This window comes from Balaenoptera acutorostrata, chromosome 15 (genome assembly GCF_949987535.1).
Source record: "Balaenoptera acutorostrata chromosome 15, mBalAcu1.1, whole genome shotgun sequence".
Classification (NCBI taxonomy): domain Eukaryota; kingdom Metazoa; phylum Chordata; class Mammalia; order Artiodactyla; family Balaenopteridae; genus Balaenoptera; species Balaenoptera acutorostrata.
Window position 1 is genome coordinate 1,776,340 of NC_080078.1, and position 27,191 is coordinate 1,803,530.

Below are 27,191 nucleotides of genomic sequence, written 5' to 3' on the forward strand. Positions count from 1 at the left end.
TTAAAACATGAAACCCAAGCTGAATAGAAACCACAGAAATTACATTGACGAGATTTTTAGTATTTGCCAAGAAAAATAAAGCCCCCAGAGAAATAAAAATCAACCCCCAAACCCAGTTAAAAAAACAAAAACAAACAGAAAAACCCAGAAACACAGCGACAGCACATACAGCCATGGCCCTACGGAAGTTGGAGAATGCCAAGCGGTTCAGGCCTCAGTTCCCCGCTCAGGACGCTAAATCACCTTGTGGGTGGGATGCAAGGGCCAGGAGAGAAACCTGGGAGCGGGAGTCTTAACAAAATTACTTTGAGAGATATATTATATGTAACAAATATAAAGTGGTGCGGCACACAACCATTATGGTTAAAAAAAAAAAAAAAAAAAAAGCCCGCACAAGAGGCCCTGGTCCCCGCTCGTCCCCCATTTGGGGCTGCCACCCACGCACCCCTCCCGGGCTGGGCGGGGGTCCTGGGGTAGGGAGGGAATGGAGCTTGGACTGGGATTGCATAGTGAGATGGGGTGGGTGTGGAGGGGCATATAGGATCAGGGCTTCCCATCAGGCCCTACCGCACCAGGCCAGGGGAGCTGGGGGGAGCGTGCATCTGCACAAGGAGCCCCATCGGCGAGAGACCGGACTGAAACCCCTCCTGCCCGCCTAGCTCGTCAGGGGCCTCAGGGCCTCTCCCTCCCATCCACGTGGTAGAGGACCACCGCCCAAGATGCTGCAGGGCCTGCGAGGGGCAAGAACCACAGGTGCAGGGGTGGGAGCAGATGCGGGTAAGTCACCGGGACGGGACTGGTTAGGAAACGGCCTGAAAACTTAAAGAGCAAAAAGAAAACCAAGGGCGGGATGTGCTCCCCCTCCAGGACCGAGGCTTGGTCTTGCACCCCTTTTAACCTCCTCCGTTTTCCTTTCTTCCGCCTCAGTGAGTAGAAGGAACTGGGCGGAGTCACAGATGGGCGGGCAGACACGCACACGACGCACGCACGGAGGGGCCCCGAGCGGCGCAGGTGCGCGGCGCCCGGCTCTCACACTATGTACATTCACATTTCGGCGGCCCCGCGGGCCGGGCGGCCTTTTGTGCTTCCGAGCGCGCCCTAGGCAGCACAGCCGGCGCCTCCCCTCTGATCCGAGGCCGAGCAGGAATGCTCCGCCCAGGCGGTGGAGCCCAGAGAAAAACTGGTCGGTTGGGCTGTGGCACGTGCGTGTGTGTGTGCGTGCGTGCGTGTCCAGAACAGCGGGGGGCCTGGAGCACAAGGTGCCTTTCAGTGAGGTTTGGCCGTGTGCAAGGGCTCAGATGCGAGGCTGCGGGCCCTTAGGCCCACCTGGGGCACCCCCGTGTTTCCCCACTCACTCCCCCAACCCCATCCAGGGCAGGAGCAAGGGAGACGTGACCTAGTCCCAGGCCCACCCACGCTTTTGGTCCCAGATACCAGCACAAAGAAGGGATCACAGAGGAAGGTGGTCTCTTCCAGGCCACCCTAGGGAAGGGGTGCCCTGCCGCTCTGGGAGAAAGAGCCCCCCATGTCTGTAAACTGCCGGGCCGGCTGCTGTCTGCCCCGGCCTGGGCCCTCGTGTGGCTGCCAAGTGGCCCTCTGCTGCCCCTGGACTGACACAGGGCAGAGCCTGCACCTGGCCTCTCTTGCTTCAGGCTGGCTGGGCAGGGCTGGGACTGGCAGGGGACTTCCCAACTTGATTTGGGGGTAGCACCCCCATCTGCGGCAGGAAACACAGCAAACATTGTACACTAAGCCAAAAGCACCTTAGGGAAGCCTTGTTCCCACTTCACAGGTAGAGAGACTGAGGCCGCAGGGACCTCAGTCCTACAGCCCAAGGGACATTCATTCCTGAGGACACGGTCCCCTGGCGCAGCGCCTGCCCAGGGAGGGGTCTCCAGGCCCTTGGGCTGCCTCTGTCTTCGACACCCCCCAGCAGCGCCACGAGAAGAAACACCTTCTCCAGCCCGACTCCCAGCCGGCTATCCTGGGACTCAACTCCGGCCTGGACTCGGCGTCACACTTGCGGGCTTTGGGTTGGCCAGGGGTGCTCTCTCTCGGAGGCTGGAGTGAGGTCAGTGGTTAGTCCCAAGAGGGGCAGCAGGGGCCGAGGGCACATTCACAGCCAGCTCGGGTCCAGCCCCCCAGCCGGCTCTGGGACACTGTGCCTGTCCTGGATGGAAAGGGAACCGCAAAGGGGGTGCCACTCGGCCCGCCACCCCGCCTGCCCTAGAGATGACAAATGTGGTTAGTGCAAAAAATGACCCGGATGAAGCTGTCAAGTCTCTGGGGTGGGGGAGGGGGTCTTGGCACCAAGAGGGCGGCCAGCACTCGATGAGCAGCCTGGGCTCCGCATGGCACCTGCTGTCTCCTGCCGCCAGGGAGGGCGGGGTGCCACAGGCTGGGTGGGTGCTGAGGGAGAGAGCGCTGCTGGGAGGGAAGCAGAGACAGTGGGGACCCGACGTAGAGAGCCTGGGGTGGGGTGGGGGGCGAGGGAAGGAAGGCGTTATAGATGCTGCAGAGGCACGTGAAGGCGCCACAAGGGGGTCTCCACACGTGGGAGACAAGCAGGCGGGTGGGTCCGCACGGCCGTCCCTCCAGATGCCCAGCACACAGGGGAGCGGCGTGCTGCCTATGAACCAAGAGGTGAGGCACAGAAGCGTCAGGGCTGGGGGAGGGGGGGCGGGGCGGCTGCCAGCCGAGGAGACTGCAGGCGTCCGCAGGGGCAGCACCAGCACGACGCATCTGGCCCAGCGCAGGGCTCTGCAAATCCCCGAATCCTCGGAGGCAGAGGGGCGTGGGGCTGGGGGCCAGGAGGGCCCGGGTGTCGCTAGCAGCACCCTCAGGTGTCCAGGCGTGTGACCCGAGGAGAGGGTGCGGGCCCAGAGCCCCTGCGTCGCCACCAGCAGGAGCCTGCCAGGCATCTCCGTGCCCCTGCAGGAAGGGGAGGAGAGGGGCGAGTGGCCACAGAGGCGCCGGCAGCAGGCCCGGGGTAGGTGCGGAGGGTGCGGCAGGCAGCCGCGGGTGTAAGCAGCAAGGCTGGCACGGGGAGGAGCGGGGCGATTGGCACGTGGGGCGGGTGGCTGTCGGGCGGTCTAGTGCCCGCTGCTGCTGGAGTTGGGGCGAGGCTGGCTCGTGGCGAGGTACTTGGCTCTCATGCTGGAAGTGTACTGCAGGGAGACAAGGGGAGGGGGCAGGTGGTCAGCGGGCACTGGCACAGCGGGGCAGGGGCCTCCATGGGGTGAGCCGGAGCACCCCGGGGTGGGATGGGGCAGACCACACAGTGGCACAGCTGACAGAGCCCTGGGAGAAGGGGCTCTGGGAGGGGCCAGCTGGTCCAGGGCCTGGACTCCTGAGCCCTGGCCGGGGCTGGGGGCAGTGACAACCCCAGGGGGGCAGAGGTCTGGCCGCCCACTCCCCAGGCTCAGGACGGGGACCAGCGTCCTCTCCCAGTGAGATGAGCACAGCAGCGCCTGCTCCCGACTTGGGCATGTGGCATTAGGCCAGGCAGCACTGTGCCCGCAGCAAGAACCAGAGCTTGGAGGCTCCCCACTGCACCCGACATGCCTCCTCCCCCCACTGCGGGATCCCGGCTGCGCGGCCAGAAGGAGTGTGTGGGCTCGGGCTGTGTCCAAGGCACAGACAGTCCCCAAGGGCCCAGAGCAGCAGGCACCACAGGTCACAGGAGTGAGGAAACTCCACAGCTGCTCTGCCCCGTCACCCCAGGGACCCCGAAGCCACAAAGGCCCCTCAGGCTGGGGTGACGCTGCCACCCACTCAGATGGGAACCAAACTGGGGGTTCCTTGTGGGTCACGGACGCAGGGACAAAGGCAGCTGGGGACGGGGACAGCCAGCACATCTCGGCCACTCTTGTCCAACCTGAAGCATGAAGGCCTCACTTGATACACATGCATGTGCACGTGTGCTCACAATGAACACACGTGGAAGAGACGTGTGCTAAAACCAAGCAATGTGCAAGGGGCCACACGCCCATCCGGGAGACAAAAGCCAAGGCACGTGCCAAGGGTTGCCAGTGGGAAGGAGCCTGGCAGGCTGACCCCGCAGCCACAAGCCCCCAGCAATCCCTGGGGGCTCCGAACCCGAGGCCACCCACCACAGTGTGCAGATCAGGACAGACGATCTCCCCTGGGCCCCGAGAGCCCCCCCCCCAGGCCTCCTGAAAGGGAGAAGGCTGCGAGCGCCCGTCAGCGGCCACAAAGGCGACCTGGGAGAAGGACGAGCGGGCACTGGGAGCCATGTCACTCCAGGGACATGCAGCACGGGGCGGGGGACGGTGGGCAGCAGCCCAGACCCCTGGCAAGCCCGAGGAGGCGTGCGGCGCGGAGTGAGGGAGGGCCGCAGCGGCTTGCGTGCCCCTCTGCACACACCTGTGTGCACTTCCAGACACGTGGGGCGGCCCTTCGAGGGCCGGGCCTGCTGGCGCACCCCAGGGCGCCAGGCACAGGCTGCACGCGCACACGGGTTTGGGTGGCAGACTCGCTGGGAGGTGACAGATGGGCAGTGGCCAGCTGCAGCTGGGCCAGGGGTGAAGAGGGGGCTCTGTGCAGGGGCTCACTGCCCCTGATGTGAGGGTGACAGCCCAGGGCCAGGGTCTCTGTGGCTGGGCTAGGGGCCGCAAAGCCCACCCACCTGCACTGCCCCAAGCTGGCCCCGTGAGCGCTGAGCCGAGACAGCGCCGGGACCTGTCCGACGAGCCAGCACTGGCGATGGGCTAGCAGTGAGCAAAGGGTGTGAGGCACGGAGGTGTGGGTGCGCAGGCGGTGCAGGGCAGGGGACCCAGGTGGGTCAGTACCTGTCACTCTGAGGACACAGCCACCACAGCGTTCAGGCACTGTTCATGGGCTTAAACTGCCAGCCCGTGTGGCCGCCAGAGTCCAGGGCAGCCAGATAGTGCTAAGAGGGCCCGGGGTGGGAGGAGTGCAGGAAAAAGAGAGAGAGAGTGTGGCCTCAACGCCAGGGTGAGGGCCGGCCCACAGCAGGCCTTGGGTGCAGACCAGAGTGCCGACAGGAGGGTGGCCCGAGCATGACACGGCCTGAGAACTCGCACAGCCTGGGCCAGGGCCAGGTTCGAGGCCAGGGAACCCCAGGCCGGCTCTGTGCTGCAGGGCACGATGGGGCCGCCCCACATGCGGGCGGGTATTTCTGAAGCAAGGTGACCCTCAGCCTCTCTAGCCCTGTTCCTTGAGGCCCACCACCTCCAGGAAGCCCTCCAGGGGCCCCAGCCTCTCTACAAGCTCCTTTCCCACCCTGTCTCCTTTTCTGTGTCTCATTCCCAGGACCAGAGGGGACACCAGGCACAGATGGAAGAGCCAGGAGACGAGACCTGGGTTGAGTCCAGGAAGTTGAGGGAGGAAAAGAAGAGGAAGCAGGGCTGGGGTGGGAAGAGATGCAAGGGCCCTCGCAGGGGCTTGTGAGCTCACCCAGCCCCATCTACACAGGCCAGATGCCTGCCTGAGAGCCCTGGCTGGGATCCACCCTCAGCCCTGGCACTGAAGGCTCGGGGCCGCCTGCAGGGCCTGCACTGCCTGTGAAGGCCACAGCAGACACGAGGCGGCGGGGCGGGGCCCCTACCCACCCTCCGGCCCCAAGACTTACTGAAGGCGGCGGGGACTCGCGCCCAATGAGAGGGGTGTTCTCACAGCGGGGATTCTGGAAATTGGCATTCTGGCTCCTGAGGTGAGAGGAAGAGGGGGCTGTGAGTGACCACTGGCCATGGCAGTCCCAGCCCTGGGCCAACAGGGCCCATTCTGGAGCTAGGAGGACCCCATGCATCTTCCCCAGCACTCTGCATACTGCCCGCCAGCACGGGCCTGGGCTCCCGGGAACCCGGCACACAGTGAAGGGCTCCGAGCCGGCCCATGCTGGCCACCTGCCAGCCTCAGCCCGGCCCCGCTGGCTGCCTGCCCACCACGTGGCCAGGCCCAGGGCCCTTGGCAACGTCATTCCCCGCACGAAACACAGACCCTCCATCTGACAGAGTGGCCTCCCTGTGGCCTCGACCCAGGCATGTGGGAGCAGCAAGCCAAGCCCACCCAGAGCCCGGACAGCCCCCGGGGAGGCCCCTCCGCCATCCAAGGCCCCACCCCCTCCGCCATCCAAGGCCCCACCCCCTCCGCCATCCAAGGCCCCATCCCCTCCCCTCTGCAGCAGCTCAAGTCCCTGCTCCCTGCAGTGGGGCTGCACCCCCACTCCAAGCCACGGCAGCCGTGCCTGCCGGCCACACTGAGTCCCAGGCAGCCTATCCCAGGGCTCGGGTCTGCCGTCCCAACCTGGGCTGCCCCGCCCGCTCCCAGCACGACTCACTCACATGTACTCGGTGACCGGGGCGTTGCTGACAGTGTGTGCCGCGGCCGGGATGCTGGTCTCGCTGCCATAGCTGCTGCCGCAGCTGTACAAGCTGGGCATGTGGACGCGGTAGAGGCTGTCGTGTGCCTGCCTCGGCCCTGGGGCGGCCTCCTCCTCCCCATCCTCATCCGGGCCCCTGCAGGGACGGACCCAGCACAGGTTCAGGCCCTGACGTGAGGCAGCCAGCCACGAGACCCAACAGGGGGTCGGCTCTTGTGCAGACACAGCTGGTTCCAATCCTGGTTCTGTCACCTACCCACCACAGGACGGTGGGTAAGTCACCCGGGGACACCAGGGAACCTGCACCTCAGCCTGCACACACGGACACCGACTGTCTACCAAAAAGAAGGGACAGGGCCCCTCCTGGGGGAGCACAGAGGGCCAGGTGCCTGGAAAGCAGGGTGCTCTTGGGCTCTGCCGTCCCAGCCCGCCCCTGGGGGGCCTGAGCCCGGTCCCCCGGACTCTGCTGCCCTCTGGCTCCCTGCCCTCCATGCCACCCCGGCTGCTGCAGGGCGAGGCCAGGCCTCTGGTGCTCTGGTGTGTGGTGCCTCACACGCTGCCTGGTCTGGATGGGACTTGGGACTGGCTGCCTGGTGGTGAGGGTACAGGCCAGCCAGGCCTGGGCTCACGTCCCACCTCCCCACCACCGGCTGGGTGGCCTGGAGCAGAGGGTCCCTTCGCCGTGCTCCTCGCAGTGAGACAGGTGGGGCTGCAGCAGCAACTGGCCAAGTGCCAATTCCCAGCCAAGCCCAGGGCCGAGCGCTTGCATGCAGTGGTTCATCTAGTGTTCACGTCACGCCAAGAGGATGTACTCTTCTAACCCCCATCCTACAGGCAGGGAGACTGAGGCCCAGAGTGGTTAAGTGACTTGCCTATGGTCACCCAATAAGCAAGGGTACAGCTGGGATCTGAATCCAGGCCATGAGGTTCCAGGGATGTGCTCTTAGCGACTCCCCTACAGCTGCCATCTTTACTACCGCCCCCATCACCACTCCCATGAGTACCACTGTCATGACCATTCTCACCATCTCCAGCATCACAATCACCGTATCACCTCCACCACCTCCACCACCACCGTGACTAGCATCATCGTCGCCATTACTGCCACCGCTAGCAGCAACACATCCCAACAGAAAATAACAGAGTAGAAGTCCAGACAAAAGGAAGAGATCTGAGCCGGGCTACTTGCCAAACAAGCTGGGCCACCAAGAAACAGCCACAGTCCAAATGGGAGGGGAAGTGGTGGGTGTGGGAGACACACCACAGGGGCTCAAGGAAGGCGGGCCTGGCATACCCATGTACCATTCAATCCAGTACTGACTGGGGAGACTGAGGCAGGGGCCACCAGGACCACCATTTCAAATATAGACACAGTGGCCCATGGGAGGTAGCTGCCATCCTGGTCACCCAGCTGAGGGGGCCATGGAGGCCAGGGCCATGTGGGGCACTCCCTGCGGAAGCTCTGAGTCCCCCAGTCAGCTGGTCTCCCCCCTCAACAGCACTGCACACCTGCACCCAGGGGTGGGGGGACGGATGAGACATCCTGAGCCCAGCCAGTCAGAAGTGGGGAGGGCTGTGGGCACAGAGTCAGCACCAGCAGGCAGGGGACCCGGTTCTCCCTGCCTGCTCCGGACTCGAGAGTGTCGCCTGGACCGGGAGCGCCTCTGGGCTGTTGCTACAGAGGCCCCGGGAGTGTCAAGAGGTGAGGAGGCCTTCGTCCCTGTCTCTTGGCTACGACATGGGGTGTCCAGAAGGCACAGCCCCCGGTGCTGTGTGGCCTGGGGCAGGTTCCAGGACCTCCCTGAGCCCCTCACCTCTTCTGCTGCCAGGTGTGTGGGACACTGCAGACGATGGAGCTGAACATGAGGGCTGTGACAAAGGAGAAGAGAGCCAGGTAGATGAGGCCCTCGACACCATCATAGCAGAAGCCTGTGAGGGCCTGCATGTAGTCCTGAGGGCAGGCGGGGATGGGGACGGGGACACAGACACCGAGAGAGAGACGGGGAAGCACAAGGTGAGATGGAGTGCGCACAGGGAGCCCCCAGCAGCCTGCACCGCCCCCGACTGGAGGCTGGGCAGAGGCCCTGCGACTGCTCCCCCTCCCCCTCCCCCGCCCCTCCCCAGCTGCTCCCCTCCCCCACCTAGCTGCTCCCCTCCCCCTCCTAGCTGTTCCCCCTCCCCCTGCCCTCCCCCAGCTGCTCCCCTCCCCCTCTTAGCTGCTCCCCTCCCCCACCCCTCCCCTAGCTGCTGCCCCTCCCCCCACTCTGCTCCTAGCTGCTCCCCGCGCCTGCCCAGCCACGGGCCGGCTCTAGGAGATGGCTCTCACCAGGTGCAGGCTGCGGCAGTCCACCAAGGCGGTGAGGTGCTGCAGGTTCACCTCCGTGCCATTCAGCACCTCCTGGACACGGAGCAGGGGGTCCTGGAGGGCGTGGACCACGCAAGGTCAGCACAACGTTCCGGAAAGGGTCCTGAACCAGCCACAGGCTTCCCTCCACCCCACACCCTGCCGCCGAGACCTTGACCCCCACAGTCCCAGCACAGGCCCTGGCTTTGAGAAAGGGGGACCCCCACGTCTGTGCCGTGGTCTCAGGGGGCTGCTGAGGACGTGAGGAGGACGGCGAGGAGAACGGGACGCACAGCGCCTGCCCAACGCGGCCGCCGGGGCGGGGCCTTCACTGCAACGGGGGAGACAGCAAACGCCCACGTGTCCCCTGACAACGGGCCTGGTTCTTTTAAAAGTCACGTTTTAAGGAACAGTTTAAGACAATGGAAATTTTCAGAATATCTTAAGGGACAAAACATTGTCCAAGATACTATGTGCAGAGTGAGACTGGTCCTATAGTGTGTGTGTGTGTGTGTGTGCATGTGTGTGTGCGCGCGCGTGTGTGTGTGTGTCTGCATTATAAAACCTACCCAAAATCCTCGGGGACGTGAAGGGAAGGATGGCAGGTGGGAGAGAGGGCCAGACCCCCCAGCAGGGTCCCCCGGGAGGCAGCCTGAGCAGCGTCTGCACCCCACCTCCCTTTCGTGATGAGAAGAGGAATCCCGCTGGCTCCACAGGCCACACCCACAACGCCTCACCTTGGCGGCCGGCTGCTCCCGCGGGACGCTCTTCAGGAGCTCCGCCACCACGTCCTGCATCTCCACCAGAGCCTTGTGGCTGCCCGACAGCTTCTGCTCACAGAGAGGCCGGCTGATCCCAGCGGGGGCGGGGCAGCCGTCTCCCCCTCCCCGAGGTCCCCGCCCACACACGCGCACGCCAGCTCCAGTGCCTTCGGCCTCTGCCGGCCCAAGGGGCGTCCAGCCGGTGAGGCCACGAGCTCGTGGGGTGGGGTGGGATGGCTGTGCCTGGCAGTCTGCTCTGCGGGCCTGGGGGACACCTTTCCCTGGCCCCCCGGATGACCACACACCCCAGAGGCAACACAGTGAAAATACAGCGTCTTTAGAGCAGATAAACAGTCCTGAGGACCCCGGAGGGCCACACAGTTACGTGGAATGACAGGCAGTGCGCTACACGGCTTCCCTTCAAATTGCATCGTGACAACATCCAGCCACTTACTCCACGGAGCAGGCACGGGACCCCTGCTTCCACAGCGCATCCCTGGGCCCCTCCCACACCCGCCACACAATCGGCTTTGCCCGACAGGGGTGGCTGGGGCAGCCTGAGAAATGAAAGGAGTCCAGGGGTTCGGGGGCATTAAGCAGGCCACCCCAAGAGGCTTGTGCTGAGGCTCTCAGGGTGGTAACCCCGGGGGCAGTTAGTAATGCCAACGTGGCGTTCGCCCAACTGCCTCCCGACAGCTCCTGGGGCCCCAGGGGCCTGACGAGGTGTGAGAGTGGGCCTCGTAGTCTGTGGGCACCTGGGGGCAGGGGCCAGGGGACCAGACGCTCTGCGGGGCCGGAGCAGCTGAGCTCTCACCTGCTGGAAGGGGTTGGCGGCGCGGGGCGAGCAGGCCAGGTAGTACTGAAGGATGTCTGTGGAGAGAGGTCAGGGCGGCTGAGCCACTCCAGCCGTCCGCGTGTGCATGTGTGCGTCTGCATGTGACGTGTATCTACACGTGCGTGTCTGTGTATATGTGTGTATGGGTGTCTCCACACCTGCGTGTATGCTGAACATACGTGTGCTTGCTTGTATATATTTTTTATGTGTATGCACGTATCTGCACGTGTGCACGTGTACGTGTGCGCGCACCTATCTGCATATGTACGGCTGTGTCTGCATGTCGTGTGTGTAGGTATATCTGTGAACACGTGTATGTCTGCACACATGGGTGTCTATGTGCACATGTCTGCATATGTGTGTGTGCATTCACACGTGTGCACCTGTCTGTATCTGTGAGCGTGCAGGTGTGAGGGGGGACATGGTCTCCAGGGAGCCTGGGGGCAGGGCCCAGGCCCTTCTGCTCTGAGCCATGTCCCTGAAAGGTGCACAATTCTCTCTTGGGGGGCAGCCTCATATCTCCCCTCCCTGGGGAGCAGCAGACAGGGCACTGGGGGTGGGCAAGGAGTCAGAGGTCACCTGGGCGGGCATCTGCTCCCAGGCCAGTTTGGGCAGAACAGTTCTTAGGCCAGAACGTCACCCCAAAGAGGGGGCACGAAGCCGGGGCGTGCAGGTGGCCTGCACATTCCCATTAAAACAGGTGTTGATTCAGCGTCCAACGTTCAGAGATGGGGATTCACTTATAATTCTGATTTTGAAAACCTAAGAGATTCAAGCCCAGCCAGAGCTGGGGAAGAAGACTTGGACCCCAACTGCCTAACACCCGCCCCCCCCACCACCCTGCCCTGTGCTCTCGGGTCCCTTCTTGGCGGCTCTCTGGGATCCAGCGCACGATGGGGGCCAGGAGTAAGGTCCATCACGGCCCAGGGCAGCCTCTCCGCGCCGCACCCATACTTGGCCGCCAAGATCTGGGTTCCTACGGAACTTATGTCGGAAACTTAAGAACGCCCCACACTTGGCTTTCGCCCCCTGTCAACAGAGCCAGCACAAGGCCTGACCCAGATGGCCTGTGGCCCCGCAGGCAGGAGCTGGCGCTCACGTGTGGCTGGGACTGCTGGGACACAACTGCAGACTCACCCCCGCTCAGCACTGAGCGCTCCTCCACCATCCTGGTCACGTAGGTGTCGGGGTCCACGCAGAAGTCGCTGGAGCCCTGGGGTGGGTGCCGGCAAGGAGGATGGGATGACTGAGCTGGGCGCCCCCCCGCCCCGGACCCCTCAGCTCTCAGGGGCGGAGCCTGGCCCCCCAGGGTCTGCGTTTGGCTCAGGAAGGTGGCGTGAGTCTGCGGGCGGCGGGGACTGACGTGCTGTGTGCCCGTGACAGGTCCCCAGGGGAAGAGGGGAGGGGCGATGAGTGCGGCATCCCCCACCCCTCCCCCCGTGCTTGGCCAGCAGACGGGGATCACCTGTCCTCTCCATCACCTACCACAGACACGGCCAGCTCCAAGCCCAGTGCGCCCCAGCTGATGATCAGGGCCAGGACCCCCAGCAGGCAGACCCTTGGGGCAAAGAGAGTCAGTCAGCACCCTCCAGGCCGGGGTGAGGGCTGCACCCCACGCCAGGCTGGACCCGCAGACAGGAGAGTGGGACAGGGCTGACTCAGGGGACATGGCGCTGCAGGTGCCCCACCCCCTCCCCCTGCCCCGAGGGCCCACAGACTCACCCGACCAGGATCCCCTTGGAGCTGCGGATGAGGCCGACCAGTACCAGGAGGCAGATGGCCACGTCGAGCAGCAGCAGGCCCAAGTAGCCAAGCCACCTGGGGGCACAGCGTACACATGGGCCGGGCATAGGGGGCCCAATCCCAGGGCAGGAGAAAGGGGGTGCTGGGGCAGAGCCAGGCAAGCAGCCCAGAGGAGCACCCACAGGCAGTCCTGGGATATGGAGACTGCCCTCATTCTTGTAACGTACGTCCCCATGGGGGACTCCTGCCACAGTGACCACCAGTGGCCCCAGCCCCTCGCCCCAAAAGACCTCAGGCACTGGGAGCTGGGCGCCGACTGGCCCATAGAGACTAGTGGGAACCGAGCGGGGCAGGCAGGAAAGAGGGCCGCACCTGTACCAGTCATAGAGGTCCACTTGCTCGGCCAGCGCCTCCAGAGACACGGCTGGGTTCCTCCAAAATGGGATGGCAGCCGTGTAGCCCAGCAGCGTTTCGAGCAGGCCCTGCAGCCGCTGGACCGCCCGCAGGGGCTCTGGCCGGGCGGCCAGCTGCCGTTCCAGGCTCTGCAAGCTGGGCTCCGCCGAGCGGTTCAGGGCAGCTGCGGTGTCCCACACCTGCGCCAGGTTCGGGGTGGCGTGAGCCGGGGCACGGGCCGGCTCCCACACACGCCCATGCCTCGCTCCCACACACTGGGGCACACGCGCACACACGCGGTTTAGGGGCAGGAAGGGAGGCCCCCTCCCATGCGGCCACTCACGCGGTCCTGGACCCCCGCCACCGTGCGGTTGGCGTGGCGGAGCGAGTAGGTGGCCCGATGGATGCCGTCACTGGTCTCCCCGTTGCCGTAGAACCCCACGGCGATACCGGCGCTGGGACAGGGCGGGGCCGCCTGAGGGCACAGGCCTGGGAGCCCCGGCCCGCTCCGCCCCCAGTTGCCCCGCCCCCGCCCCCGGCCGGTCCACCCGGCCCCTCTCCCTCTCGGCCCAGTCACCCCTCCATCCTGCCCGCCCCTCCCAGTCTGGCCCCGCCTCTCGCTGGCCACGCCCCCACCCGGCCCGCCCCGCGCGCTCACCTGCAGACCAGAGTGGCGATGATGACGCACCAGGCGGTGCAGCAGCAGTCGGCGTCCAGGTGCTCCTCGCTCTTGCGCCGCCGGCAGCACAGCCAGAAGGAGTAGACGAGCAGGAAGAGGAGGTCCAGGGCGAGGCAGGCCAGCGCGGCCGCCCCCAGCAGCAGCAGCGCCTAAGGGAGGTTGGGAAGTGGTGCTGGAGGTGTGGACCCCCGCCCTGGCTCTGCACAGGCAGGAGGGTCTGACAGGACCTGGCCTCCCTGGCCCACCAGCTGGGTGGGGGAAGGGAGCGGGCCCAGGGTGCTGGCTCCAGAGCACACCTCGTCAGGGTCCCAGGGTGCTCGCATCACAGAGGGGACTCCGAGGCCAGTGGCGGGGCGGGGTGGGGGAGAGAGGGAGGTTGTCCAAGGTCACACAGGGACACCAGCCAGGCCACAGCAGGGGGTCTCCGGTGGAAATCAAGGGACGTCAGAGGGACAGGCGCCAGTCGTGGGGGAGGGGACTCACCTTAAGGGGCCTAGTGTCGGCCACAAGCCCCGCCCCCCCACAGCAAACACCAGGGTGCGAGGAACAGCACCGCCTCGTGGGCTCTGCCCTCACACGCACGAGCCGGAGACCAAGCACAGCGGCCGCAGGCCCTGCCGCTCCCTTCCGCGCGGGTCAGCGGCAAAGGGTGGATGGACCCCTGCCGCCCCCGCCTGCAGGCTGCGCCCCTAAATCCTCAGTCAGACCACGCCACACGCCTGCCTGAACATCTCCACCAGCAACGAGCCCCGATTCATCAGCCTGGCCCCCAGGCTCTGCGAGCCTGTCCGTCAGCCCCAGCTCGGCCGTGCGCTGGCAGCAACCGCTGCCCCTCCCCCCCCAGCCGGAGCCCGCCTACCACGGTCCTCAGGCCGGCAGGCCCACCCCACCCACCTCGCGCCACCTCCTCTCCTGCCTGATCCCCCCCCCACCCGCCCCCACGTGCGGAACACAGCTTGCTTGGAGCTGATGCTGAAATCAGTGCGTCTACACGCACCCCCTCAAGGAAACCCCTCTTGGGGTGAGGGAGCCAGGGAATCGGGCCCAGGGCAGGCGGCACCCACGCTGGGGCCCTGAGTCCACCCAGCCTGGCGGCGCACGAGGCCAGGGCTCACACGGTCATCGGGGCTCGTCAAAGAGCTCGCGGGCCTAGACCACCGCCCGGGTGGCGCCAGGACGACCCAGTCCCGTGCACCAGATGAGAGGACGAAGGTAAGATAAGCGTCACTGGCCAAGCAGGATCCTAGCACCTGGGGCAAGGCCGGGGTGGGGCACAGCTGGGCTCACCGCTCGTCTGGGAAACGCGTCAGGTGCCAGGGCCTGGCAGGCACCCAACAGGCACAGCCCCCGTCCTCGGGGCTGCCAGGCTGGTGCAGGAGGCAGGGGCTGGGGCCTGCCGGACGTGAGCCGGGCCATGAAGAACAGAAAAAGCAGAACAGGCAGGAGTAGCAGGGCAAGTCTGCAAGGGTACATCCTCACCCAGCAGGTCAGGGGAGAGCGCGCTGGGCAGAGGCCACCGCAGCTGCCAGTGCCCAGAAGGCGCTGTGCCAGGCCTGGGCACCCGGCAGGCGCACTTGGATCTCCTACAGCTTTGATTTGGTTTGTTTTTTGCTGTTGGGTTCTTTTTTTTTCTTTTTTCCTTTTATGGTTATCTTTTTTTTCTAAACCACGAACCGTACTACCTTTATAATTAAAACACGAACCCAGAAACCTGTCAGTAGCTCTTTTCAGCCAGCCGTGGGAGGCCCCTGGCCTGCTCCCAGCTCTGCCACGTGAGAGCCGGTGCATCTCCCGCAGGCCCTGCTTCCTCTTCTGGGAATGTGACATTTCCCAGTCCCTCCCAGCTGTCACGTGGGAAAAGGGCCGGCTTATGGCGATGCTGCAGTCCCTGCTGGTGCCCAGTCCCCCAGGAGCAGAGGTCGAGGGGAGGGACACCCCGGGTGTCGCCACCAGGAGGCCGAGAACCGCCTGCTGCCGGACAGGTGTGTGGGGGAGTGGCTCCTGCCCAGCCGAGGGGCGGCTGGTCTCGAGGGGAACCAGAGGGCTGGGGTTCGAACGCGGCTTTGCCTGGTTCTAGGATGTGACCGTGAGTCAGTGGCCCTGTGCCTCAGTTTCCCCGCGTATAGAACAGGGCCAGTGGCGTCACTCCCTTACCTAGCAGGGCTGCTGTGAGATGAAATGAGCTAATACCCGTGAAGACTTAGAACAGTGCCTCCGTGGGGAGCCCTCGGGGTGCCTCTCCCAGGCCAGCTCTACCCACGCAGCCGGGTGGGCTGGAGACAGGGAGCCGGTGTCCCAGCTGCTGCAGGGGAGTCCAGATTGCTCACGGACAAAGTGAGCGTGTGCACGTTCACGCCCACACACGCGTATTCATGCCCATACGTGTTCACATGCTCACTCACACCCACACACGTACACTCACACACACATCCTGACGCTCACGCACATGCACGTGAAGCTGCCGCCGCTGAGCTCCCAGCAGCAGCGCCAACAGCAGCCTGTGGCTGGAAGCTCTGCGGTCTCGGCGGGGGGGGGGGGGGGGGCAGGCGGGGAGGGGTTCCCAAGCACCTGGGCATCGGACCCCTGCCAGCAACGGGGAGCGGAGAGAGGCGTCAGCAAGCTGAGGGCAGCCTCACGCACAGGCACGGCCACCTGCCTGGGGGCCCTGAAAGTCACAGCCCTGGGGGAGGAGCCTCCCGTCCCACCCCTGCCTCACGGGCTGAACAAGTGACGGGCAGGGGCAAGGCAGGCCCAGCGCCGGGGAGCCCCAGGTCCAGGGCCTTGAGGGTGAGAGTGTGTCCCGGGGCTCCTCCGGGAGGGGTACCTGAGGGCAGGAGAGTGACTTCCAGAGGCTTCCCTGAAGGCAAGGACAGGCAGAGATCCATGTGCTATATGTCACCCCTTTAGCCCAACACACAGGAAGCCAGGCGTCCAGGCAGCTGGGGTTCCGCCCCCTCCCCTCCTGTTCTGTCTGCCCAGCTCCAGAACGCCCTTCCTGACTGTGAGGACAGGGCCCTGTTTCCACCATTTAAGCGCTGGGTCTGTCTGCCCACACCTCCCCTAGGGGGCGCTGGAAAGGCCTCGCTGAGCTCATCAATGTAGCTGGGGCGGTGCCCCCTCTGGCCCTGAGGCCTGGCCCACAGTGGACACTCAGAAACACGGGGCCCCTGCCCCCCACCCCAAGCTCTGACAGGCTGGGGCAGCTTGCCCTCTGGCAGGACGGCTTCCTCCTGGACGGGGCCAGCCTTAAACCTGGACCCCACTGGGCTGCTCGTGGCCCCTGGCACAGCCCCAGAAGGCAGGCTGCGGGGCCTACACCAGGACAGCCTCACTCAGCCCCCTGGAGAGGTGACAGCACCCTCCTCCTGGATGACACAGGGTCCCAGCCCACTGCTGCAGACCAGCAGAGCCCACGTGGGGGCAGGAGCCAGGCCGGGGGCGCACGGCAGCGGGCAGCTGCTTCCTCCCGCCCAGGGGCCCGGGGGGCCTGGCCTGACCTCTGCCCTGGTCCAGAGAACAGCCTTCCCCTGGCATTCCCGTGGCGGCCCCGCCTTCCCTTTCAACAGCCTGGCGTCCCTTCTGAATGGGAAATGTTTGATCAGCATCTGGGCTCTGACCAAATGGAATTTTCCGTCTGTGATGGAAGTGACGTCAGCACTCAGTCAGGCGAGACAAGGCGCTGGGGCCCGTATCCCGACCGCGGGCCACAGCGCTGGCCGCCTGCCCCCTGAGCGCGCCTCAAGCGCTGCGCCGTGAGGACTCAGCGTGGACACACGTGCGCTGGGCTGGGGGGCCCTGTCCACCCCCCCCCCCGGCCCCACGGCCGCTGTTTCTCAGCCCTAGACCACCCCACCCTTCCCAAGGCCCTGCAGCCCCTGCCGTGGAATGTACCACTGAGGAGGCCCCGGCCCGGCCCTGTGTCCACGCGCTCCCCCCAGGCCCTAAGGCCCCCAAAGTCCCCACCGGCTCTGGAAACACCTGATGAGCCAGAGCTCAGGGTCTGAAGCCTCACTCCGTCCAGTTCAGGCCCAGGCCCACATCGGAGGCCTAGCAGGGGACCCAACAAGTCCCTGGCCTCCAGCAGGTCCTGCCAGCCCCAGCGAGGGGACGAGGGACAGGGGCCCGAGGGCAGAGGTGGTCTCTGTGTGAGCCTCAGCGGGCTCCCTGTGCAGGTGGGTGGTCCCAACAGGGTGGGCGGTACCCAGCTCAGCCTCAGACTTGCCGGCAGTCCGGCTACAAGGGGGTTATCCAGCCGGCCCTGTAAGGGGAGGGCCATGGTGTGTCACCACATCTTACTGATGAAAGCCCGAGCAGCAGAGGCTCAGCCCCATCGCAGCGGGGACGCCACAGCGTGAGACGGCACGAGGCTGCAGGCCCGTCCCCTCCACGACCTGCTGCTGGCCCGCTCCGCCCGCTCCGCTCCTTCGGCCCAGCCCAGATGTGGGCTGTCAACGCACGGGTACGCGCACCACACAGCGCCGGCTCGGGCTGCACCAGGAGGCCCCAGGCCACCAGGCCGGCAGGGCCACGCATGACCCTGGGGCAGCACCTCCACGTGTCACCTGCACAGGCAGCTCCAGCTAGGCGTCCTGGCAGCACGTGGCATGGAAGCCTGCGAGGGAGCACGCCACACGCGGGGAGCACATCAGAACCACGGACACACTGCCTGCTGAACACGCACCCCTCCCGGCAGAGCCGCTGCCGTGCCATTAGCAAGTGACCCCGAGAGCTGGCCTGTCCACTCAGCCCCTCTGCGGGCCACCACAAGCCCACGGCCAGGCTGGGGAGACACCGCCCCACCGGGACACCCTCACGGAGGTTCTGATGGGAAGTCTGGGCCTATGGCTGCCCCAAGCACAGCGCCAGAGGCCGCTTCCCGCCACCCGGCCGTCCCAGTGGCGGGCCTCCTTGTGGGAAATCACGTGCACCCAGGCGCCGGCGCTGGCAGGGGGACTTGGGACCAGCAGTCCAGGGGTGACTTGGGTAGGCTCCGGGAGATCGGGCCCTTCCTCCAGGTCACGTGCTAGTGGGGTGGGGCCGGGATCCCAGCCCGGGGGCGTGACCGCAGCCTGAGGTCCCACCGCTGCCGGGCGGATGAGAGGGACTCGGGAGGGCTGTGTGTCTGCCAGAGCGGGAGCCCCCGGAGAAGGGCTGCCCCCCGCCACTCGGGCCCTGCCCCCCTCCCCCCGTACCAACTCTCCGGGGGTGGTGGCCTGGCCAGCTGGTAAAGAGCAAGGCTCCAAAGAGGCGGCAAGTCCAAATTCCACCAGGGACCTGGGACCTCACCAGCTTGCACTCCTGTGTCCTCATGTTGGTCACACCGGCCTCTCTGGAGTAGCAGGCCGGATTCACCACGCACAGGGCCTCCGGCCCGGAGCTGGCCCCAGACCGAGGGCCATTAGCACACACGGTGTCCATACTCAGTGCCAGGCCTGGCCCTGGGCACGGGAGGGCATGGGACCCGCAGACACAGCTCCTGGTGGGCTGGCATCTCCCAAGACCCCAGCAGTGCAGGCCTGGAAGCACAGACTGTGGGAACCAGGGAGATCGGGGGAGGGGTGCAGAAGCTTCAGGGGGTGCCCTAAACTGCCATCGCAGGGTCGGTGGGTGCCAGCAGGGCATGGAGAGGTGTGGGGAGAGCGCTCCCAGAGAGGGACAGTGTGAGTGAGGGCCCAGCTCCAGGTCCAGGCTGCAGACCTGCGTCCTGGGGGGCCCCGGCAGCTGTGACCAAGGCAGGGGTCAGGCCTGAGTCTGCAGTCCCTGACAGCGGAGCGGGGGCTCCAGTAGACAGGGGTGGAGTGGGAAGGGGGGAGCCATGGACCCCTCCAGTGCCTCTGGGGCTTGCCCACCCCAGCCCTGGGGCTGCCAAAGGCCCTTCTCCAGAGGAAGAGACCAGGTCGGGGCGTCCAGGAGGCTGGCAGGGTCCCACACCCCAAGGCACCCTCTAGGAACCCAGAGATGTCCTGGCTGGAGCCCTGGGCCTGGGAGAGGAAAGGGGAGGGGCACCAGGCTGAGCTGCTGCCACAGCTCCTACGTCTGGGGTCTCCCGCTGGGAAGGACGCACCCCACGTGGCACTGCCCCCTCCCCTAGCGCCGGCCCTCTGCCTCAGCGCCCACTGTAGCCAAGTTACACACACGGCCTTGTTGGTCCCCAGACCACCCAGGGCAGGGGTGGCACCCATCCTCCAGGGCAGGGGCCTGGGGCCAGAAGGGACACCCAGGGCCCCCACACTTGAGTAATGGAGACAGGGTGTGAGCCAGCACAGGCCTCCTGAGGAAAGTTCCAGAAGAGGCCCCTCACCTCCTGGGCCAGGCTGGCTGGGCGCTGAGGGCCGCGGAGCTGAGCCGGTTGTGCAGCCGCTGCTCCCCACCCGAGCGTACTTGGCTGTGGTTCCCAGATGCTGGCCAGAAATTAAGAACAGATTTTCCACCGAGCCAGGCTTGGGTTTCACGAATTCCATGATGGTGAGCTCGTGGCCATGCCTGGAGAAAGCACAGCCAGCAGCCAGCATGCAGGAGCCCGGGAGGGGCCCAGCTGTCTGTCCAAGTCCCCTCGCCCTGAGGTCCTAGGTCCAGGCCACCAGGCTGCACACGGACACGCTCCAGCTGCGCCTCACATCCTCACGGGCACACCCCGCCCTGCCCCGCCAGGAATCACCGGGACACAGGCCCAGCGAGGCGGGACTTGGGTGAAGCCCCAGAGAGAAGCTCTGGTGGGTCACCCCCCAGGCCCAGCACTCCCTGCTGCCCTCCAGGCTTGTGGGCCACGTGGAAGGACACCGAGGCCCCGCTCTCCCGCCGCCCGCGCCCCGCCTGCTGGCGGAGGGAGCAGACACCAGAGAACGAGACGCCGGCGCGGCCCTCGAAGCCGCGAGCGTGTCTATTTCGGTCCCGGTGCCCTAACACGTCTCCCAGCATGACACCCAGAAAACTCTGCTCTTCACCAGCCTGTCTGCAAGCGCCTCTCCCCCCGCCGCCCCCACGGGCGCACGCGACAGACCTCAGATGTAGCCAGGAGCTACCAGACGGGCGGTCACGTCATCATCCAGACCAGAGCCCAGCCCGGGGCTCGTCTCCACCCGGGGGCACAGCCCAACCCGACTCGGGGGTCAGCAGTCTGGAGGGCCCCTCGCCACGGTCAGGAACCCAGCCCAGGGCGCACGGGGCCGGAGCCGGGGAGCCGGGGAGCCGGGCAGAGTGGCACCGCGCCTGGCGCTCTTCTCAGGGGCAGAAGCAAGGGGCCACTCAGGCTTTGGGCAGCCCGGCCTCACCCCGTGCCCTCGGCCAACACAGGACACGCCTGGCCCTAGAGCGTGCTGCGGACAAAACCAAGCGCCCTTGGCACACCTACCGTTCAGATAGCCCACCTGCCCCTCTGAGGGGACCCAGCCTCAGTTGCCGCCTCCCAGGAGGGGGAGGGGCGCGCCAAGCGGGGGCTGCAGCCTGCGTGTGTGCAGGAGCCCAGCGGCACATGAAGAGCCCAGGCCCTGAGTGGGGGGCAGTGCCCCCCCGGCAGCCCGCCCAGCCCACGTGCACACCCCGGCACCCCTCAGCTCCGCCAGGCCCAGCCCAGGAAGTCGCTCAACCCTCCCCTGGCCCTGCTCCCTGAGGGCACACCGGGCGCCTGCCCCGACTCTGGACAAGAAGCAGAGCAGCCTCAGGGCCAGCTGGCACCGGGCGCGGGCCCTGTCCTGCCCCTGACGCTGGGCTGGAGGCCTGGAGGCCCGTTGCAGCCTCCAACAGCCCCGTCCGTGGCACGAAGGGCACCCGCTGCCTCAGCAGGTGTCCACGGTGCATGGGCCCCTCAGGAGTCCAGCAGGGCAGACGGCAGACCCAGTTCTGGGGCATCTGCATCCCCTCTGCAGCAGGGACCCCCGGGCAGGCCTGGGACCTTAGCCACGGGGGTCCTCTGCAGAGTACCCCCCACCTCTGGCAGCGGGCGGCTCCCCACTCTGGGCGACAGTGCCCGCCCGGTGTGTGCCACGAGAGCCTCGCCACGCTGAGCTGCAGCAACCCGACCGGGGGCCTGGTCCTCACCCCCCGCAAGATCCTGCGAAGCCCCTGAGGGCCGCCTGGGGGCCGTGTGTGTCCCGGCCCGGCCCAGGGCTTAGGGTGGGCTCCCTGCAGATCCCAGGAGGCAGCAATGGGCACAGCCAAGCGCTCCTGGGGCCTGCTGCACCCGCCCTCTGTCACGTGCCCCAGTTCTTCGGGGGCCACGTGGGGCACTTTCTCTCTCTGTGATCCAGGCCCTGGGCTGCAGATTCGGTTCTTCCTCGCCAGCCAAGGACTCAGCAGAGCCGCCTTGGCCAGTGGGGGTCTGGTCCCAACACCCTCTGAGCCTTCCTGCACTAGCACCTGCTGGGGGGACCAGACTCGGAAAGCGCACAGGGGCTGTGGCCGCAGGCAGGGCAGCGCTGGGCTGGAGCTGGAGCCTGTCCGTGCCTCCCAGCCCACTGACGCTGGCTGGCCAGGGGCCTCAGTTTCACTTCTGTAGTGTTGCTGTTTGGCTTCCCAGAAACAAACAGCTTACAAAACAAACGCCATGAGCCTCTTCGCTAGAGCAGCTGCAGCTTGGGGGTCAGAGCCACAGAGCACCCAGCCCAGAGCCTGACCAAGAGCCCCTGGTCAGAGCCAAAACAGGAGCCCTCCCAGCTGTTTTGTCCCCCAGGCAGGGCAGTACCGTGCTGGGGACAGAGCTGGTCACCGCATCTTCAGACCCGAGAAAACCAGGAGCCCCAGAAAGGCCCAAAGATGGCGCCTGGCGGCGCAGAGCCCGCACCAGCGCCAGGCGAGAGTTTGGCCCCAACACCTGCCCCTCAGCGGGTGCAGACCTGGTGGCAGAGGCGGCCAGCAGCCTCACCTCCCAGCCGAAGGGCCACGTGACAGTCGGTTCTCCCCAGCGCCCGGACGCTGGCTAAGAGCGAAACTGACAAAGTTGATTTCGCCCAGCGGGGGCTTCCCTGCCCCCGCTGCACCCTCACAGCTGCTGTCCATGCAGGGCGTGCTCTAGAAGCTTCCACGCAGCCCCTCGGTGTGCTCCGTTACGTTTGGCACGTTTCTGTCACTTGGAGCCCTAGAATCCTGACTGGTGTCGTGGGATGCTGGGCAAGCACCAAGAACCATGGACCAAGGACATGGTCCAAAAGACATGATGTTGAAAAGCAGGTGACAAATTCTAGTCTTAGGTGGCACCCCTCCCCGGGTATAAGCACATGGACAGACTCCAGCAAGAGGGACTTTTTTTTCCTGTCCCCACACTCTTTCCTATTTTCCAAGTGTTCCATGAATGTTTCTTACTTTCATAAACCAGAAGAGAGGCGATAAATGCTGTTTTTAACCAGAGTGAATTTCCTCCTGATTGTGGAGATGGTGCCAACGGAGCCAGCCTCACTCACAGGCACACGCTGACCCTGCTTGAGTCACAGCGTTAAACCCGGGCGCTGTGGTCTCTGCTAGGAGACTACTGGCTCCTGTGGGTCCTGCCTAAGTGGCCTTCCAGGCTGGCCTCACACAACCCCGGGCACAGAGCACTCCCCAGCTCTGAGGCATCGTGTTCAGACCAGAGGGACTCCCTTATTTTGGGCTGAGGCCCAGGCTTCTCTCTGCCTCAGGGCCTTTGCATGGGCAGTTCCCACTGCCTAGAACCCTCTTCCACAAGGTCTCTGCACAGCCACCTCGGTCTTATCTTTAGGGTCTCGATGGGAACATCCGAGCACTCAGGGCTTTAATGGGAAACGGGCCCCACACACTGGGCTGACGTGGAAGGTGAGCTGGTGTGTCCACTGCACGCCAAGCTCCAGGCAGGTCCTCACCTTCCGGTCGTTCACAGCCTGGCTCGCCGCCTCCACGGCAGGCAAGGTAGCGCCTCCTACAAGAAGCCGTCCCTGACTGTTGGACTTCCGCAGGCCTAGTCCTGACCTGATCACAGCACCACCATACCAGGCTGTACTGTTCTCCAGCTCACAGCTTCCAGTCTCCCCTTAACTGGTGGAGACAGTGAGCAACAACGAGAGAGACTGAGGGCAGAGAGTGAGTGTGACCTCTGCCTCAGGACACCAGGGGTGTGGGAGGCTTGGGAGGGGGGAGTCGGGAAGGGCTGGTAGGAGTTAAGGGGGCAGATCCCCCCCCAGGTGAAGCCCAGAGAGGTGGATGGACCCACCCAAGGTCACACAAGTGGGAAGCTACAGAACTCGAGCCCAGGCTGGGCACCCCACGCCAGGCACCCGCACTCCGGTCTGCGGAGAGGGCTCTGAGACTCTCCCCCACCCCCCGCCTGCAGCCATGACAGCCCTGACCTTCACCATGGAGGACAGATTGGCCTCAAGCCACATCAGGTCACAGGCTCTGCCACCACCAGGGAGTCTCCTCCCTCCTCTGGGCCTGCGCCCCCTCCCCTGTAAAGCGAGCATCCCGCCGTCAGCTGCCCCAGGTTTGGGGAGCTCCTGGCACGCTGGCAATAGCCCAGTCCCGGGGGAGCCAGGCTGGCAGCCAGGCAGGCAGGTGCGGGGGTGGGGCGGCACAGAGCAGACCCCAGAAGCCTTCTGCCCCTTCCAGCACCTGCCAGCCCGCAGATCCCATCAGGCCCCACAGAACCTGCAGCAGCACCCTCCTGCAGTCTGTCGATTCAGCAAACAGCATGATCCCCCAGGAGACAGAAGTCACGGCCAGGGAGCCCCTCCTCTCCAGGGTGGAGGCCTCAGGAATACGGAGCCAAGAGAAATCACAAGCCTTTAGGATGCAAAACCCGATCCTTGGTCTTGCAGAGGCTCCAAGTCCCTAGCATAGGGCCGGCCAGGGCTCTGAGGGCCCACAGAACAGCCTCCAACAGCACCTAATCCCTCAGTCACATCCCCTGCAGGGGGCCAGCCGTCGGGGACTCAGGAAGCCCCTGTCCCCCAAGGCTGACTCTGGCTCCTGGGGGGCAGAGGCAAGGGGCCTGAAGCAGGATTCCGGCCCTACCACCCACTCGCTATGTGATTCTCAGCCAATCTCCTCTTTAAGCCTCAGTTTGCTAATCTGTACAATGGAGACGACTGTCCTCATCTTCCAGATTTGTGTGAGAAAAGGCTAGTGATAGCCCCAAACAGCACCCCCAAACAGGGTCTGGCCCATGGGGTTTCCAGTGGGTTTCACCGGGGTCCCAGCAGTGGGTGGTGGGGGCAGGAAACAGCGAAGGTCAACAGCTGGTCTCCCCGGCCATACCACCCCTCTACTCCTGCATCAGGCCTCGCCTTTCCCCTGGGCGGCCTGGGAAGCAGAAGCCCCTCCCCAGCTGGGCCCAGCCCACACTGGGGGAGAAGACTGCTAGGCCCCTGCAGCCCAGGTGGGTGCCAGACACAGACAGGCTCCCAGGCCAAGAGGGGTGCCCCAAATCGGGAGGATACGGGGTCCACCACCCACCAGCGGGGTGAGGGCGGCCATCCCCCCACAGCTAGGAATGCTCCCCCAGGGGAGGCAGGAAGAGGCCCTAGGCCAGGGCCCACGCCAAACCATCGCCCACCCACCCAGAAAGGGAGCTCTTTGGGCTGCACACCCAACACAGAGCAGGAGCACGGGGCCCTCACCTCCCTACCAGCCCTGCAAAGAAGGCGCACCAGCCCAGATTCAGGAATGAGGCAGTGAAGGCTCAGAGAGGTCAAGTGCTTGCCCCAAAGCACCAGCACAGGAGGGCAGGGGCAGGACGGCTCCCAGGTCCGGCTAGCTCCACAGCCCTGGGCCAGCAGCGAGGTGGCGGGGGACAGAGCCAGGCTGCTTTCCACACCGTGAATTATTCAGCGGCTAATTCTGCTCCGCGGGGAGAGGAGGAGAGAGGGTGAGTCAGAACCTCCCCCGCGGCAGAAACCAGGGCCCTCTCAGGAGCAAAGGGCCCTGCGGGAGGCCGGGCTCAGCGGAGAGGGGCCTGGCCACCACTCCTGACGCCTCCACGGGTCGCAGGGGCCGCAGGCATTGGCCCCTCGCTCACTTCCCACCGCATGTCCGGGCGCCTCGGAGGGCAGGAGGGATGGCAGCCAGTTCAACCATGGTGGGCAGCATGGGCAGGTGGCAGCCCACGGGCCAGCAGGAAAGCTCCACGTGGGTCACAGACACCCCGGGTACCCCTGGGGCTTCAGAACTGACAAGTGGCAGAGAACTTGCTAAAGTAAGGTACATTGTCCTGTTCTGTGGAAGCAGGGCCCCAGGGACAGGTGTGGCAGAGCCACCCCGGGTGAAGTTCCTGGGGTGCACGGAGGAGTGGTGTTGCCCTCACACTGGTCAGCCCCCCAGGGCTGGGCTTCTAGAACACGGGCATCCGGTTTTATAAGAATCCTGCTGTCCCTGGGTGTGCATGGGCCAATCCCTAGGCCCCTCTCTAGTCTGCTTAGAGACAGATCAGCAGGGCTGGGGGACCGGGCACCACGTGAACACTGAGGCTGGGGCGGCAGGCTGCCCTGCAGAGCTGGGGTGCTTCCGGTTCTCCACCTCTGGACAAGGGAGACCAAAGAGGAAAGAGCTCTGAACTGGAGAGGGGTGACACGGTCCACGGATACCGGACTCCCAGGCCATCTTACGAGCAAAGTCGTTCCCACCCCACCCTGGAGCTCTGTATTCATCACCAAAGAGGAACTCAGAGGTGTTCTGGGTGACCAGGCGCCCCAGTCACTGGGTGTGTGGAATCCGGATCCCCAGGCAGGAAGGAAATGTCCACAGCCGGGTCCCCTGCCCTGCACTCAAACAGCAGTGGCTCAGTGGCAGGGGTGGCGCTTGGGCTTGGCATGACCCCAGACCTAGGGCTCCACTGGTACAGTCTGGTTACTCGGGGAGAGGGCTGCGAAGGGTCCGTGCCACCCCCCAGCTCTGCCCAGGCGCAGCCCCTTTCCAGCCTTCCAGACTGAGGCCAATCTGGCGTCCCTGGGGCCAGGCCTCCCTCCCTCCCTCAGGACTACAGGCAGCCGGGTCTCTGGGCAGGCACTGTGTGTACATCCCACAGCTTGGCCGCCCAGCACGGGGTCATTGCCAGCCAGGGAGGGCTGGCATCTACCCAGACCACTCACCCACCAAAAGCTTGGCAGTGAGTGGGATTCCCCGGCTGGGGGTGAGGGGTAAGGAATCCCCACCTGGCTTCACCCAATGTTCTCAGGCATCGGCTGTAGTCTCAGGGCCTTGGGTCCTCTGGGTAGGGAGCTCTGCCTGGCAACACCCCCAGGCCGCCCCTGGTCAGGGGCCTTAGCAGGCACTGACAGCTGGCAGAGGGGTCTCCATGGAGGGCAAGGAGGTGGCTCCTCCTAACCCCAGAAGGGAGGCTCTTAGTGGCTCCGGAAGAGAAGGCTAGAATCTGAAGGGCTGTGGACCCTCCATGGGGGATTGGGGGGGCGGGGGGATCCTTAGACTCTCAAGCAGGTGAGACCTGTGACCCAGCAGGAGGCTCTCCAGAAGAACGGGTGCTGTGACCCACGAGGAGGAGTGGGCCATAATCCTCCATGGAGGGTGGGGAGCCTTTAGGCCCTCAAGAAGGAGGGGACCATGACCCTCAGGGAGGGGGGCTCAGGACCCACGGCGGAGGAGGGGGCCGTGACCGTCGGCGGGGGATAGGGAGTCTTTAGACCTTGAAGAAAGAGGGGGCCGTGACCCTGGGAAGGGGGATCGTGACCCGCAGGGAGGGGGGCCGTGACCCTCGGAATGGAGGGGCCGTGACCCGAGATCTGACCCCCGACCCAGGGGGCCCGCGTCACCTGCTGGTAGTCGGTGTCCTCGGGCCGGAACTGGCTGCTGGTGGTCTCCCAGTGCAGGTCGAAGTGGGGCAGCCGGTGCAGGAGGCTCACCCACCAGGGCGCCGCGTAGCTGACCCCGGCCATGGCGGGCCGGCGGCTGGAGCGCGCGGCCGCCGCGGGGCTCCCTGGCTGGCCTGGGGCGCAGGGATCAGGGGCCCGCCGACCCCGGCCTGGCCTCCCGCATCGCCCGCGCGCTCCTGGGTCCGGCCCGGCCCGGCTCGGCCCGGCTCGGCCCGGCTCGGCCCGGCTCGGCTGCGCTCGGCTCCGGTCGGCCGCCCGCGCCCGCCGCCTCTTTGTTCGCCGCCGCTGCCGCCGCCGCCGCCG

At 65.6% G+C, this 27,191-nt stretch overlaps 1 protein-coding gene across 2 annotated transcripts; it reads right to left on the reverse strand.

Moving 5' to 3' along the window:
• Positions 1-12: 12 nt before the first annotated feature.
• Positions 13-27,191, reverse strand: TTYH3 (tweety family member 3). 2 transcript variants are annotated; one of them, XM_057528552.1, is made up of 14 exons: positions 26,829-27,190; positions 13,099-13,268; positions 12,784-12,895; positions 12,420-12,640; positions 12,027-12,122; positions 11,790-11,862; positions 11,442-11,517; positions 10,284-10,339; positions 9,446-9,538; positions 8,691-8,783; positions 8,179-8,315; positions 6,327-6,500; positions 5,615-5,690; positions 13-3,167 (listed from the first exon to the last, which is right to left on the reverse strand). In XM_057528552.1, exons 1-14 carry the CDS (start codon positions 26,949-26,951, stop codon positions 3,093-3,095), a joined length of 1,575 nt encoding a protein of 524 aa, XP_057384535.1. In that variant the 5' UTR covers positions 26,952-27,190; the 3' UTR covers positions 13-3,092. The 2 variants fall into 2 exon arrangements, with proteins under 2 accessions (XP_057384535.1, XP_057384536.1); XM_057528553.1 differs by lacking the exon at positions 13-3,167 and adding an exon at positions 4,795-4,912 and having other exon boundaries at positions 26,829-27,191.